We start from the raw sequence: 16,917 nt of genomic DNA, 5'->3' as shown, positions 1-16,917 counted from the left end.
TGAAACTTGGATCTTTGTCGTTGTACCTCGTTGGAAAAGTCCGGAAATACGGCCACACTAGTGTTGGTATGGGGAATATTCCCCTTCTCCCTGGTCAGGCGGATGATCTTGTCGCGGTCCCTGAAATTGAGGAACTTCGCTATCAGGGTACGCGGTGGAGCCCCCGAAGGAGGAGGACGGGCAGGGATTCGATGAGCCCTTTCCACCGCAAACATTACCGAGAATGCATCTCTGTCGAAGGTGGATGTCAGGAGGTGTTCAAGAAAACTTGCCCCGTCGCTGCCCTCAGCATTCTCAGGAAGGCCGATAAATCAGATTACATCTCCGGAGGCGATTCTCCATGTCATCCTGTTTTGCACTGATCTGCTGAAGCTGCCGCCGCACCTCATCAGTAGTATGTTGCAGGGGGTGCAATATATCCTCCGCTCTACTAATACAGGTCTCTGTCTCTGCCACGCGGTCCCGCAGGGTAGAGAAGTCTTGACGGATAAGAGACGCATCAATTTTGACTTCCTCGATTTTGGTGGTGAGCATGCTCTGGCATAGGGCAATAGCATCTAGTACTTTGTGGCCACCGTAGAATTTTTTGGTGGCCGGAGAGGGACCGGCACCATCTTTGGCCTGTTGGTCTTCTTCAAGACGACGGTACTTGGCAAGCTTGTCAGTAGCCTCGGAAGCCTTTTTCGGTGGAGACATAGTGCAGAGGTGGTCGGAGGAATCTCGGGGTGTACTAATATGGCCGCTGCTTTCAGGGCCGAGTCCTCGGTGATCCCCTCTCTTCGCAGTTTTAGAGCGGCACAATAGGGGCTATAGATTGCGGCCAGAGGAATGCGAGGGAGGCAAAGGTCAGTCTCCGGGGAGCTGAGCAGGCCAGGGAAACCTATAGGGCCGTCTCTGGGTGTAGCAAGATGGCCGCTGCTCCAGGGACCAGGTCGGGGCCTCAGACCTTCCAACCAGCTGCTACAGGGTGTAGAGATGCTGTGGCAGTGCCCACAGGTAATCCGGTGGCCAGGGCAGGTAACCAGGAGTCTCTGGGTCCTACAGGCAGTCCCCGGGCAATCGCGGCCGCGGATGGCACTCCAGAAGGCTGGATAACTTTGATGGCCAGTCAGGGAACAAAGCAGGCTTGCTGGGCACTGTTTTTAAGGTAGGATCGCCAGGATTAGAGCAGGATGGTGTTGCAGGAGTATAGGCAAGCGGAGCTCTCACTGCACACGTCCTACCCCATCGCTCTCCCAGCGGGCGCAATTTTGAAGCGCGACATGTTGGGTATCAATTTACTCGGCATAACATTATCTTTCACAATATAAAAAAAATTGGGCTAACTTTACTGTTGTCTTATTTTTTTAATCAAAAAAGTGATTTTTTTCCAAAAAAAGTGCGCTTATAAGACCGCTGCGCAAATACGGTGCAAAAAAAAGTTTTGCATTGACTGCCATTTTATTCTCTAGGGTGTTAGAAAAAAATATAATGTTTGGGGGTTCTAAGTAATTTTCTAGCAAAAAAACCTGTTTTAAACATGTAAACATCTAAAATCCAACACGAGGCTAGTCCTTAAGTGGTTAACCGAGCCTCTTTCTGCGATTTGTTGTTTACAAGTTAAAAACAGTTTTTATTGCTAGAAAATTACTTAGAACCCCCAAACATTATACATATTTTTTTCTAACACCCTAGAGAATAAAATGGCGGTCGTCGCAATACTCTGTCACACCGTATTTGCGCAGCGGTCTTACAAGCGCACTTTTTTTTTGGAAAAAATACACAGTAAACAGTAAAGTAAGCCCAATTTTTTTTTTTATTGTAAAAGATGTCACGCCAAGTAAATTGATATCCAACATGTCAAGCTTCAAAATTGCGCCCGCTCGTGGAATGACGACAAACTTTTACCCTTAAAAATCTCCATAGGCGACGTTTAAAAAAATTCAACCAGGTTGCATGTTTTGAGTTACAGAGGAGGTCTAGGGCTAGAATTATTGCTCTCGCTCTACCGATCGTGGCAATACCTGACATGTGTGGTTTGAACACAGTTTTCATATGGGCGCGCTACTCACGTATGCGTTCGCTTCTGCATGCGAGCTCGCCGGGACTGGGCGCGTTTAAAAAAAAAAAATATTTTTCCTATTTATTTTACCTTTTATGTTTACACTGTTCTTAAAAAAAAAAAAAAGATGTGTCACTTTTATTCATATTACAAGGAATGTAAACATCCCTTGTAATAGAAAAAAAGCATGACAGGACCTCTTAAATATGAGATCTGGGGTCAAAAAGACCTCAGATCTCATATTTACACTAAAATGAAATAATAATAATAAAAATGTTGTCATTTAAAAAAAAAATACAAAAAGAAAAAAAATGGCCCTTTAAGAGCTATGGGCGCAAGTGACGTTTTGACATCGCTTCTACCCTGCATTGATATGGAGACGGGTGGGGGTCATCTTCCCCTCACTGGTCTCCATGTCAGGCCAGAAGGATTCGGCGGAGGGGCACCGGAGTGTGGCGGGGGGCCTCTCCCGCCGCCGATAAAAGTGATCTCGCGGCGAATCCGCCGCAGAGACCACGTTTATCTTGAAGCGGACCGTCCGCTAGTTGCTGCCATAACAATGATACTCCTCTTCAAAGTACCGATGTATAACGATGGTGGGCGGTCCAGAAATGGTTGACTTGGCAGTAGTCGAGACCCACATGTACAACTTACGCTAGGATCCAAGGGGCAATATAGAGATTTATCTAAAGACCAACATGGGTACCTATACACACACATAAACCACAAAGAGCAGTACAGATATTGTAGAAACATTATGGTCAGGTGAAGTTTACAATGAAAACCTGTTCAAAACATGAGAGAAACATTAAGGCTGCCACTCTTGACCTGTCCTCCTGAATTGGCCACTTACCAGACTATAATGCTGACCCTCATGCTTTAACAATGATACTTCAGATAAAAATTGAGTTTTCTGATTTATGTGTATGTTTCAGGTCAATGAATCTGCATAACAGCGAGGCAACTACATTGGGTTTTAACCACCTGACGACCGTGCTAAAGCCGAATGATGGCTACAGCGTGGCCGGCTAGTTCCGGGAGGCTGTCATATGATGACCTCCCATGCTAGTGCTTCTTACGCGCCCCCTGGGGTGTGCATCGGGAAGTGTTTGATCGCTGGGTCAACAGGACCCAGCGCTTTACAGATCAGGGCCAATCACAGCTGCCCTTTACCATGTGATCGCTCTGTCAACAAACCGGCATCATGCCCGGTTCAGCTCTCTCCCCACACCGATACAGCGTGTGAGGAGAGAAGAGACACTTTGCAGCAGCGTGATATGGCTTGATTTGGTGTGCCCTACAGTGCTCATCAATGACCTACGGTGCCATTACAGTGCCCTACTGTGCCACTACAATGATCATCAGTGCCCTACAGTGCTCATCAATGAGTGCTTATCAGTGCCCATCAGTGACCTACAAATCCATCAGTGAGTGCTCATCAGTGCCACTACAGTGCCCAATAGTGCACATCAGTGGATCCTCATCAGCGCCCCTCAGTGCCGTAAAAATGTGTAAAAAAAAAAAATGCGTTTTAATTTTCTTTACACATTTTCCAAAACATTTGGGGAAAAAATGTACATGTCCAAAAGACTCATTATGCCTCATAGAATATATGTTGGGGTGTTTGCTTTCCAAAATGGGGTCATTTTGTGGGCATTTATTTTTCTGCTCCATGGCCTTCAGTGTAATAGGTAGTCAAGAAATTAGATGTGTAATTTATGTCCCTAGAACACCTGACTGTGCTCCTTGCATGTTGGGCCACTCTATGCGGCCGGGCTGTGACATGTAGCAGAATGTGTTTTGGGGTGTAGTTGCAAGTATGCATATACCATGAGAGAGAAATAACCTGTTAATATGACAATTTTGCAAAGAATTGTAGGAAAAAAATTACAACTTCAAAATTTGGGGTGTATTTGTACTGTCCTGGCTTGTTAGTGTCTCAAGAAATGACAGGCCATTATACATTAGGTGTAATCAATTTTCAATGATTGGCACCATAGCTTGTAGACTCTATAACCTTCACAAAGACCAAATAATGTACACGGATTTGGGTTATTTTTTATATGTAACAGCACAACATTACAAAAAAAAAAATTACTAATTTGCAAAACTTTATAAAGGAAACAAAGAAAAATGCTATTTTTTTTTTTTTTTTTTTACAAAATTGGTGGTATTTTTTTTATTTATAGCACAAAAAATAAAAAAACCCAGTGGTAATTAAATGCCACCAAAAGAAAGATTTGTGTGAAAAAATGACAAGAATTGAATATGGGTACAGTGTTGCATGTTGTGTGAGAGCAATGAAAGCTGAAGCTGGCCTGATTAGGAAGGGGGTATAAGTGCCCAGTAGCTGTCGTTTTATGCTTTTATAGTCTTACATTGGGGTAAGAAAAACACAGAAGTTGGTTTCTAAGCAATTTGGCTTAACAAAAAGAATATTGCTAGAAAACCTTTATAATTACTTTTTCTTTAATTCTTAGGATTACCTTGTGGATCAGATTCCTCGTATTGTAGCAGTTGATCTAATGCTAAACGAGATGCGTTTGCTCTTGCTTCTTTTTTATTCTGCCCCATTCCGGTTTTGTATTGAATTCCATCAATAACTGCACAGAATGCAAAATAAGCACCAAAGACATTTCCTAGGATTAAGCAGAGACAGCAGAAAATGACATAACACATACACAACAAGGCGTAATTACAACTATTGCAAAGTTTGCAGTTGCAAAGATTTAAGGCTTTTTTTTTTGTTTTTTTTTTTAAGCAGAAGTTTGTTTTTCTCTGAAAATGAAAAAACAAGGAATTTTGACTTACCTGTAATTTCCACATCCTGGAGTACAGTACAGGGCACTTCAAATTTCGATTTAGTTTTCGTTATAGTCTTTTAACTAAAATGCTATTTTAGTTTTAGTCGCATTTTAGTCATCTGAATTGTTTTAGTTTTAGTCGACTAAAATCTCCAGTACATTTTAGTCGACTAAAATTTAATGGTTTTAGTTAACCACTTCTGGACCGCCGCACGACTATATACGTCCTCACTTTGAGGACAGATATAGTTGTTATGGCAGCAGGTAGCTGCCATAACCCCGGTATCGTGTGTTCGGCCGGTGGTCCGCTACGAGATAAAAGTGGTCTCTGCGGCAGATTCCCCGCGAGATCACTTTTATCGGCGGCAGGAGAGACCCCCCCTCCACTGCTTACCGGAGCTGTCGGCAGCGGCAGAGGCAATGAGATCCTTCCTGTGGCTGTGCATGGAGATGAGCGAGAGGAAGATGGCCCCCACCCGTCTCCATGACACTGCAGGGCGGAAGCAACATCAAAACGTCACTTCCGCCCATAGCTCTTAAAGGGCCATTTTATTTTTCATTTTTTTAAATGACAATTTATTTAATTTTATTTTTTATTGCATTTTAGTGTAAATATGAGATCTGAGGGCTTTTTTTTCTATTACAAGGGATGTTTACATTCCTTGTAATAGGAATAAAAGTGACTTTTTTTTTTTTTTTTTTAAACAGTGTAAAAAATAAAAAAACAAAAAGGTAAAACAAACAAGAAAGAAAAATTTTTTTTTTTTTAAATGTACCCCGTCCCGCTGAGCTTGTGTGCAGAAGCGAACGCATACGTAAGTATCGCCGCGATCAGTAGAGCGAGAGCAAAAATTCTAGCCCTAGACCTCCTCTGTAACGCAAAACATGCAACCTGTAGAATTTTTTAAATGTCGCCTATGAAGATTTTTAAGGGTAAAAGTTTGTCGCCATTCCACGAGCGGGTGCAATTTTGAAGCGCGACATGTTGGGTATCAATTTACTCGGCATAACATTATCTTTCACAATATAAAAAAAAATTGGGCTAACTTTACTGTTGTCTGATTTTTTAATTCAAAAAAGTGTATTTTTAAAAAAAAGAAAAAAAACTGCGCTTGCAAGACCGCTGCGCAAATACAGTGTGAAAAGTATTGCAACGACTGCCATTTTATTCTCTAGGGTGTTAGAAAAAAAAATGTATAATGTTTGGGGGTTCTAAGTAATTTTCTAGCAAAAAAAAAAAACAGTTTTTAACTTGTAAATACATCTAAAAAATAGGCCCGGCTCTTAAGTGGTTTAAATTGTAAAGCAAACGTATTATATACTCCTGGAGTTAAAATCTAACAACATGTTATTTATGGTATTAAGGTTTGAACGTGCACTACAGACACAGATTGAGCCATTGTGATATATAACATCTTTATAAATAAAACCAAGTTTCATAAACAAACAAAAGTATTGCTTTTCGACAAACAGAAGTGCAAATTTAAGATACAAAAAAAAAAAAACTGTAAACTCTATTGGCTGTAATGCCATTTACCTGAATTTATTACCAACATTAAATTAAAGAAACAAAAATTAAAGAAAAAAAATATAAGAAAAGCCTTTTTATTATTTTTTTCCCCTTTCAGCAGCTTAGTAGATGCCCCTTACTTATTATGCAGTAGTGCAATAGATGTTTAACCACTTCCCGCCCGCCGTATGCAGAATGACGTCTGGGAAGTGGTTGTGTTATCCTGACTGGGCGTCATATGACGTCCAGCAGGATAACATGCCGGCGTGCAGCACGGCGATCGCGAGTGTGGAGTGTCAGTCTGACACCCCGCATCTCTGATCATGATAAGAAGCCTCTGTCAGAGGCTTCTTACCACGTGATCAGCTGTGACCAATCACAGCTGATCATCGCGAGAACCAGGAAGTGCCGGTAAACAGCATTTCCCGGTTCGCGCTGACAGGGAGAGCCGATCAGCGGCTCTCCCTGTCAGAGGGGGGGTCTGTGCTGATAATCAGCACATTGATTATCAGCACAGCCCCCTCAGATGTGACACAACACCTCAGCTGTCAGTCAGTGCCCCAATTAAAACACAGCGCACAGTGCCCATATCCGTGCTAATCAGTGCCCACCACAGTGCCAGTCAGTGCCCAGCAGTAAAACCTGTCAGTACCTCAACATCAGTGCTGCCCATCAGTGCCACCTGTCAGTGCCAATCAGTACCGCCTATCTGCCAATCACAGCCGCCAGTCAGTGCCCATCAGTGCCGCCAGTCAGTGCCCATCAGTGCCGCCAGTCAGTGCCCATCAGTACTGCATAATAGTGCCGCCTATTGGTGCCCATCAGTGCTTCATATCATTGCCGCATCTCAGTGCCCATCAATTTTACATATCAGTGCCACCTCATCAGTGAAGGAGAAAACGAAGAAAAAACTTTTTTTTTCTTTCAAAAATGTTGTTCTTTTTTAGTTTGTTTAGCAAAAAATAAAAACCGCAGAGGTGATCAAATACCACCAAAAGAAAGCTCTATTTGTGGGAACAAAATGATAAAAATTTTGTTTGTGTACATTGTAGCATGACCGAGCAATAGTCAAAGTGCAACAGCACTGAAAGCTGAAAATTGTCCTGGGCGGGAAGGGGCGAAAGTGTCTGGTATTGAAGTGCTTAAACGTTAATGCGCAATTATTATAGGCTCTGGATGGAATTGTTTTGCGGATTTAGAAATGGCCAGCAGAGTAGTGTTAAATTTGATGTCAATTTTCAATTTAGTTTTAGTCAAAGGCTTTTGACTGAAATGCCATTTTAGTAATATTTTAGTAATCTGAATTGTTTGTAGTGGTATTTAAGTAGACTAAAATAGTGTTAATTTAGTCAACAAAATTAACACTGCCATTAGAAGATTGGACACTAAGAGCACATGGCACCTCCCCTATTACCCTAACTTACTCCATGAGTCTTTAGTTTTGTAGCAAGCAGTGCACACAGTAAACCAAGAAATGAAACGGAGAGTGGTCCATGTCCTGTACCCCAAAATATGGAATTGACAGGTACCTCAAAATTCCTCCTATCTGAATCATACAGCACAGGGCACAGGCACACTATGCATACACCATGGAATGTCCCCAAAGTAAGCGAGCAAAGTAAACTTGTCAACATTGAGGAAGACTAACTGTGCCAACAGCCCCAAACAGCCAGGGTACCGCGCTCCAGCCCTTCGGCCAACTGCCTCCTGCTATAGCTAAATATTTCATATTTAGATCTATCGGTCCAGAACACCTGTTGCCATTTTTCTGAACCCTAGTTCCTATGTTTTTATGCATAGTCGCTAAGCCTTGGCATTTTGGCCACAGTTTTTCCATGAAGATCAATTCTTCAATTCTGGTCAGATCCAGTAGCTGGGTGTAACTGGGTTCCCTTGGTTTCTGCCAGTTTTGTGCTGTCAAAGGGAAGTAAGCATTCTATGCCTTTCATTTACTGCGATAACTTTCCTTGGCCAACCACTGCATCTACAGTCCTCAACTTTGAATCAATGGTGTCCTCAAAGCTGAAAAATACAGAAAGAAATGTATCCATCATGACACACATCAGGGAGGTGTGTGATTGGCCCCCAAATTTATTGTACAGCAGGACGACCCCAAACATACAGCCAATGTCATTAAGAACTATCTTCAGTGTAAAGAAGAACAATGACCTGAAAGTGATGGTTTGGCCCCCACAGAGCCCTGATATCAGCATAATCAAGTCTGTCTGGGATTACATGAAGAGACAAGGATGAGGCAACTTACATTCACAGAAGATCTGTGGTTAGTTCTCCAAGATGTTTGGAACAACCTTCCTGCTGAGTCCCTTCAAAAACTGTGCAAGCGTACCTAGAATTGATGCTGGTTTGAAGCCAAAGGGTAGTCGCACCAAATAAATGATTTGACTTAGATGATTTAGTGAGCTTCTGTTAGCTCACTTTAAAATTTGTAAAATTTATAAAAATAAAACTAAAAAATTATAATTATATATACATATACATATATATATATATATATATATATATATACACACACACACATATACATATAGATAGATAAATTGGAGATGCAATCAAAGTTTTAAAAGTATTTTACTTCAATCTTCATGCATATCCAAGTATATATACACACACACATGTATATTTGTATAAGTATAAGAAATTTTCACCACATGTTGGTAACAACTAAGGATGAGTTCAGGTCTGTTCGCAACCCACACGTGCAGAGCCCGCCAGGAAGTCGGCACTGCACAGCGCTAATCACAGGCAGGGAGACATTTCTCGATCTGAGCAGCCACGGATCGGGTAAATGTCTTACTGCTTGTGATTAGCGCTGTGCAGTGCTGACTTCCTGGCGGGCTCTGCATGTGCAGGTTGCGAACAGGCCTGAGCTCATCCTTAGTAACAACACATGCAATTCATACATGCAAAGAAACCAAATCAAATAAATAAGTTCAGAAATTATGTTACGTTTAATAAAATGAAATGACACAGGGAAAACGTATTGAACACGCAAACTGAAATTTAATGTTGCGTACAAAATCCTTTGTTGGTAATGACCTCTTCAAGACGCCTCCTATATGAAGAAACTAGTCACATGCATTGCTCAGATGTGATTTTGGTCCATTCTTCCACAGTCTTCAAATCTTGAAGGTTCCATGGGCCTCTTCTATGAACTCTGATCTTTAGTTCTTCCCATAGATTTTCTATCCGATTCAAGTCAGGTAATTGGCTGAGCCATTCCAGCAGCTCTATTTTCTTTCTTTGAAACCAATTGAGAGTTTCTCTGGCTTTTTGTTTGAGATCATTGTACTGCTGAAACATCCACCCTCGTTTCATCTTCATATCCTGGTAGATGGAAGCAGATTTTTATTAAGAATGTCTTAGTACATTTTTCCATTTATCCTTCCTGCAATGTCTGCCAGTACCGTATGCTGAAAAAGAGCACAACATGATGTTCCCACCTCCAAACTTCACTGTTGGTATGGTGTTTTTGGGGTGATGTGCAGTGCCATTTAACCTCTAAACATGTTGTGTATTATGGCACCCAAAGAGTTCAATTTTGGTCTCATCTGACTAGAATATGTATTTCCAAGGCTTGACCAGATTATTCTTCTCCCAGTATTTCACAGGATTGTCTAAATGTTGTGCAGCAGACTTTAAACAAGCTTCTACATGTTTTTTCTTCAGCAATGAAGTCCTGTGTGGTGAGCATGCATACAGACCATGGTGGTTGAGTGCATTACTTATTGTTTTCTTTGAAACAATTGTACCTGCCAATTCCAGGTCTTTCTGAAGCTCTCCACAAGTTGTCCTTGGCTCTTGGACAACTTCTGATAATTCTTTTCACTCCTCTGTCAAATCATGCGAGGAGCACCTGGTCGTGGCGGGTTTATGGTGAAATGGTGTTCTTTTCCACTTCTGGCCCCAATTATGGCCCCTTCAGTGCTCACTGGAACATTCAGAAGTTTAGAAATCCTTCTGTAACCAATGTCATCAGCATGTTTTGCAACAATAAGGTTGCAAAGCTCTTTGAGTTTACCCATCATGAAAGGTTTATGTGACACCTTGGTAACGAGACACCTTTTTATAGGCCATCAGTTGAGACTGAACCAGCTGATATTAACTTGCATTGACGAGGGGCAGGATTGCTTTATAATTACTGAAAGATTTCAGCTGGTGTCTTGGCTTTCCATGCCTTTTTGCACCTTGCTTTCTTCATGTGTGCAATACTTTTGTGTTTTTTTTTAGCAAAGACCCTAGAGAATACAATGGCGGTTGTTGCAACTTTGTATCTCGCACGGTATTTGCGCAGCAATTTTTCGAACACTTTTTTTGGGGGGGGGGGGGGGGGGACAGTTTCATGCTTTAAAAAAAAAAAAAAAATTAAAAAGTTAGCCCAATTTTTTTGCATAATGTGAAAGATGACGTTATGCTGAGTAAACAGATACCCAACATGTCACGTTTCAAAATTGCACATGCTCGTGGAATGGCGCCAAACTTCGGTACTTAAAAATCCCCATAGATGACGCTTTAACATTTTTTACTGGTTACATGTTTTGAGTTACAGAGGAGGTATAGGGCTAGAATTATTGCTCTCACTCTAAAGTTTGTGGTGATACCTCATATTTGTGATTTGAACACCGTTTTCATATGTGGGCAGGACTTACATATGCGTTCGCTTCTAAGTGCAAGCACACGGGGACAGGGGCGCTTAAAATTTTTTTTTTTTTATTATTGTTAATTTTACTTTTCTTTTTTTAGTTAGACACTTTAAAAAAAAATAATTCTGATCACTTTTATTCCTATTACAAAGAATGTCAACATCCCTTGTAATAGGAATATGGCATGATTGGTCTGCTTTACAGTGAGATATGGGGTCAATAAGACCCCACATCTCACCACTAGGCTGGGAAGACTGAAATAGAAAAAAAAATAAAAAAAAATTTTGGCTTCCCAGCTGAGGCAACCCCATGTGTTTGAATGCAGAGGCCGGGTGTGATGTCATAACATTACGCCCGGCCTCCGAACGATCATAGAGACTCCGGCGACCATCTGGTCCCCTGGAAATCTCTATGGTCACCATCTGGGGCCGGCGGATCCTGTCTCCGACTCACCGATGGAAGCGTTGAGTCGGTAGAAGCACCGGAGGGCGGCAGGAGGGGGGGTGTCCCCTCTGGCCGCCCATAAGAACGATCAATCGGCGGAACAGCCGCTATGATCATTCTTATGGTGTAGGGAATCGCTGGCTGAAAAAGCCGTTATCTGAATGATGCCTGTAGCTGCAGGCATCATTCAGATATACCTGCACAAAGTCAAGGACGTCATATGACGTACCTTGTGCAGGAAGAGGTTAAAATATATTTACCTAGAAAAATGGTGACAAGTTTAATACTTATTTTATCCGCTGTATATAAAATTTACACACAAGCCTCAAGATCTCTTCCTGTATAGCACCTTACACTGCAGTATGCTGCTTTGTGTGATAATTAGTACGGAATTTTTTTTGATAGAATCACCCCAATGCCATCTATAATAATATATATTGTTTAAATATTGAGAGGTTTTTTTTTTTTTTTTTTTTTTTTACGAATTATATCTTTAGCAATAAAAAAAAATTATACCTGAAGGCATGTTTTAACACACACACACACACACATATTATATATAACTTGGCTGTCAGTCTCTTATCTTGCTATGAGTGGGGGAGGCAGGGAACACTATGCATTGTATGTGCAGCTGCTAGTGAGTGAGCTCCCTGCTCATCCTGGTAACTAATCAAATAAGTGCAGCGCTAAGTGAACCTCATAAAACTACAAATATGGTTATATACATCATGTGAAAGGAAATTTGAATATAAATATGAGTAAGCAATCTATAAATTACTGTGCAATAATCTAAAATTCTGCATAACAGGCCGGACCATGGTGGTGTAATGGAAATTTGTAAGTTCTGTATATAATTGTATTGTATTTTGTATGTATTGCACTCTGCCCTCACTGTGCAACAGCACTAATAATGTTTTCAGTAAATGTTTACATTCTTTCGAGTCCTGATTAGAATAAGCCTGCCTATGTAACGCCCCTTGTTACCATAAATGTACAATTGTAATATTAATGTGATACCTACGTAATCATGTGCATAAAAACCTTCAATTGCGTCATAATAAAGCAGAACAGTTATTTGGAAAGATGCTGAGCGTATCTTTTGTGTCTGTTCCCTACTGCAGTAGTTATTATTAATTTGGAACCACTAATCAATATGAGGATAGGAGTTGCCTATCATCAATTTAACCGAGTCAGCATGGCGAGCTTTGCCTTAGGAGGGGATTCCAGGTGACCCTGAGTATCCGAAACGAGGAGCTTGAGACGATCCGGGAATTTCTGATAATCAGCCGGCTGAGGTAAGCCCTTTGCTTACATTTGAGTTATCAGTCTTCCTTGATCGGTAAGGCATTTTCGGGACAAAGGGTACCTATTTTACTCCCCTTAATCGAACTGTATTGATTGGTGGTTATATGTTATGTTGTCCCTGTCTATTGTCCATCGGAGTGTTATAGATAAGAAAGGGAAGAATAGTGCTGTTCACAGGTATATGTAGTACATCTGCTAGATAAAGTAGTTTAGAGGCAAGAGGGTATGGGCACACGTAGAGAAGAGAGAAGACTGGCCAGTCATTATGGGCATTGAATTAAGTAAGGGAATGAAGGGTAAGAGACCCTCAAAAATGTCCAGCGCAAGAGGAGCGCTATATATGAACCAAAGGTGTGGTTCCGCCTATACTGAGCCCCTAGATTAATGGTTAAAGTGGACAGGGATCCACAATGGGTAACTGGGTTACCAAAGTCCACAGGGACTAAGAATCATACAGAGTAAACAGCTAGAGAAACAGCTATCTATGTGAACAGGATGGATCAAGGGTGACATTAACACTAGACAGAAAGGGACATTTTCATGTTAAGTTGTGGGATGAATTTGGGGTCAGGCACTACAACTATTAGAGTCAGAAACAGAGAAATGAGAATTAAAACAGAATACTTTATATGTTGTCAGAGAGGGAAGATGGGATGAGCACTCTGACTGCCCGTCTGATCATAGAAGCTAGATATAAAAGATATCTGAACAAAATAAAGAAAGTAGAATTTAGGCAGGAAAATATTAATGAGAGTTAAAAGAAAGTGAGAGAGATATTGGTTTATGTGTGTGGGAATGCTGGGACCTTTAGTTCTATTGCTTGTGTGTGTCATGTACGCAGATGTGACCCCCTCCTTTGTGCTCTTCTGAAAGAATGTCCCTGAGAGGTCAGTGATAAGCTGGAAGGACACCATGCCAATTCCAGTTTCTTAGACAAAACATGTGCCGGGTTAAGGAATCTAATGGTAAACAATGTGATCACAATTATTTTGAATCTGTTTTCCAAACATGGTAAAATGAAGGTTACATTTAACCGTGTATTACACAAATTGAATATCCTTTGATAGTGGAAACAGTGCATTTAAAAAAGGGAAATTAAGTAAAATTAAGTAATAATGAGTATTCATTTCTAATATGAGTTTAACAATTTTATTAATAATATAGATATATTGAAACTGGTTTAGACAACCTTTGGTTGGAAATGAAGTCCAGGTTAATGGGGAAATTTGTAATGAATGAGATTAGTTTAGATTAAGATAACAATTTTGTAATTTTACATTTATACAATAAGCCCTTATTGAGAGAAAAAAAAGATTAAGATATGGTTGTTATTTGGAATAAAGCTGCCATAATATTTAACAAAGCCAAGATGGATGGGATACATAAGAAGTTCTTCTACAAAAATGAAATTTTAAGGTTTTTGATAACAACTTGATGTGCGGTCCATGATGTGAGAGTAATAATAAATAAAATTTAAATATAACAGACCCATCACATCAAGTCCACACACCCTGTTAGGATAGATGCCGCCTGCAGCCAGTTGTTTTATAGTTTTTGATGCTTTCTGGTCCATCATACAGATTCTTGGTCCTTTTGTTTTTATTTATTTTTATTTTTGAAATCCAAAGCAGAATGTGTGGATTGTGAAATGATGTGCCCCTTTTCCTTGTAAGTACAGTGGTATAAGCAAAAGAATATTTTGGATTTATGGGCATCTCTCCATGACCTCAGGGTATTGTTATCATTTTTTATAATATTGCCAGGAAAAAGTTGTCTTTTGAAACATGAAACTGGAGTTCTTACACAAATAGCATGATAGAAAACAAGCCATTGTAATATATTTATGGAAGCAGGACCCAGTAATGAAGGGTTCACCCCGATATATCAGAGCTGCAGCTTTTATGCAAAGGTGCTATTAGACAAAGTTAGATATTGTTTTGGTCAAACATTTAAATTTTAATGGTCCGACATTCTGTGCAGCAAATATACAGCTAACTAAATGTTTGTTTAATGAAAGGTTTAAAATATGAGTTTGTTTATGTACATATCTAACAATGAAAAACGCGTACATTTATTCAAAAGAAAGGAAAAGACACATGTGTTAAATTGATGGTGTAGGAATCAGCTGCTGTGAGCCCAGTGCAGGACACACTCCCTGAAGACCCAGATATTTAATTTTTTGTAGATTTGAGTATGCAGTTTATCACCCAAAAGGATACTCTGTATTCAAAGTCATTGGATCCTTTATCCCCAGCTCAAGAAACAGAGCTCCATGTTTTAGCAAAGCCTGTGAGCTGTAAAAAGAGTGTATATTTATATAGATAGTCGAGATATAGAGAGCTTTTGGTTCCATTTGAAGGGCAAGAAGTTTGTTTTTACTTCGGCAGGTAAACCAACCAAGCATGCCAAGGTAATTTGATTGGCTGTTTTCAGCCTTCCAGCTTCTTGCTGAGGTAGCCATATTAACTTTCACACATGGAAGCAGACCAGGCGACTAAGGATGCTGCATTTACAGCCCCGGACACTTGATGGGTCTGTGCAACTCACAGATTCCACCCTAGTTCTGGCCCAGTATAGCTGGGATTAATAATTCAACTTTAAGGACCCCAGAACGAGAAGAACAAGTGGTCCACAGGGGGCAACTTCTTATGAAATAGGACTTTGGAAAAGGTGATCATTTATGTCTGCCAGCCACTCTTTTCCCTCCAGCTTGACACATGGAGCGTGTCATCAGTCACAAGCAGTTATGGCTGCCTTAGTAAATGAGCGTGGGATAGAGCCAGGGTTCTCCATAGTTGTTTTTATAACACACCACTTCTTGTTTTACCTGTTACCAAAGATGTTACCAAAAGCTGAACATCCCTTCTAGAGATTACATAAAAGATATATCCAGATGCCCAAGTTAGGATCTTACGAGTATGCATTTTGTCTGTATGGACATGTTTTCTGGATGTCCAGTGGCAAATGCTACTGCAAAGGCCACAGTAAAAAGTGTTATCAGAAGTAGTTTGTAAGTACAGAGTGCCAGAAAGTACAGAGAGTAACAGAGGAAATCATTTTTTATAGGAGAGTCCTTAATAGAAGTTTTGAGGTTTTATTTTTACACTCCCTACTGTCTACAATGTAGCGGAGAAAGTAGAGTAAGAAACTAGAAAACTTTTGCCTGAATGTTTTCTTATATTTTATCAAGGGGGATGTTGGACTCTCTCCCTATGGGATTTGGTTTGGGAGTGTGTTACTCACTTGCTTATATTTTGTCTCAGCAGCTGAAGTCCTCCATTCGGATCTCACAGAGAAAGTTGCTGATCTTTTAAGGTTTTTTGACAAACTCATTTATGTGTTTTCTCCCCAATTCCAGATCCTAAAAGTTTGGAAGGATCTAAAACTAAAGCCAGGTGACTTGTGGATTGTTAAGAGACATTTATATATAAGGAAATGTTTGGAGACTCAATACAGCATCTATTTCATGTACAGTTTTTGCAAAACGTGAAGAAAAAGTCACCTGGATCCACACCAGACACTGCAAAAATTACTAAATTAAAGAAATCTCTGAGTTTGATTTGTTTCCCTCTTGTGATCACAGTCTAGGGTACTTTTTCATTAAATTACTTTAATTGTAAGGGATATATATATTTGAAAAGTAGTTTAGCCATGTTGAAGTCATATTTTGTCTTTTGTACGTCTTCCATTTTATGTAGAATTGTCTGTGTTTACATATGCTGATAAGTCAGCATGCTCACAATTAAGCTAGAAGGCCATTCTGGCCACAGGAGTGTACAGCCAGTACTCTGTAAATATGTCTTATCAATCATTTGTTTTTCACAATGAAAAGTCATTTGGTAATGAAAAAGTTGCTCAGCTATTATTTTCTCCACAATGGAGTTTTTTGCCTCTTTGGCCAGGACTACCTCTACCTAAGCGTGTGGAGGTTCCAGGTTAAAGGTGATAGCAGGTATGGTTAGTGATCAAAATATTGATCAAAAGAGGGGAGACTGTAATGGAAATTTGTAAGTTCTGTATATAATTGTATTGTATTTTGTATGTATTGCACTCTGCCCTCACTGTGCAACAGCACTAATAATGTTTTCAGTAAATGTTTACATTCTTTCGAGTCCTGATTAGAATAAGCCTGCCTATGTAACGCCCCTTGTT

General features: G+C 40.3%; 1 protein-coding gene across 1 annotated transcript in view; it reads right to left on the bottom strand.

The window, feature by feature from the left end:
- ADAD1 (adenosine deaminase domain containing 1) overlaps nt 1–16,917 on the bottom strand; it is a 272,091-nt gene that overhangs the window by 183,340 nt on the left and 71,834 nt on the right. The window contains exon 3 of the mRNA XM_073603526.1: nt 4,528–4,680. Within this exon, the coding sequence (XP_073459627.1) occupies nt 4,528–4,680 (153 nt within the window). The remainder of the gene's footprint in view (nt 1–4,527; nt 4,681–16,917) is intronic.

This window comes from Aquarana catesbeiana, linkage group LG01 (assembly GCF_042186555.1).
Source record: "Aquarana catesbeiana isolate 2022-GZ linkage group LG01, ASM4218655v1, whole genome shotgun sequence".
Taxonomy (NCBI): domain Eukaryota; kingdom Metazoa; phylum Chordata; class Amphibia; order Anura; family Ranidae; genus Aquarana; species Aquarana catesbeiana.
Note: the sequence above shows the minus strand (reverse complement) of the source record. Positions and strands in the feature narration are given on the sequence as shown.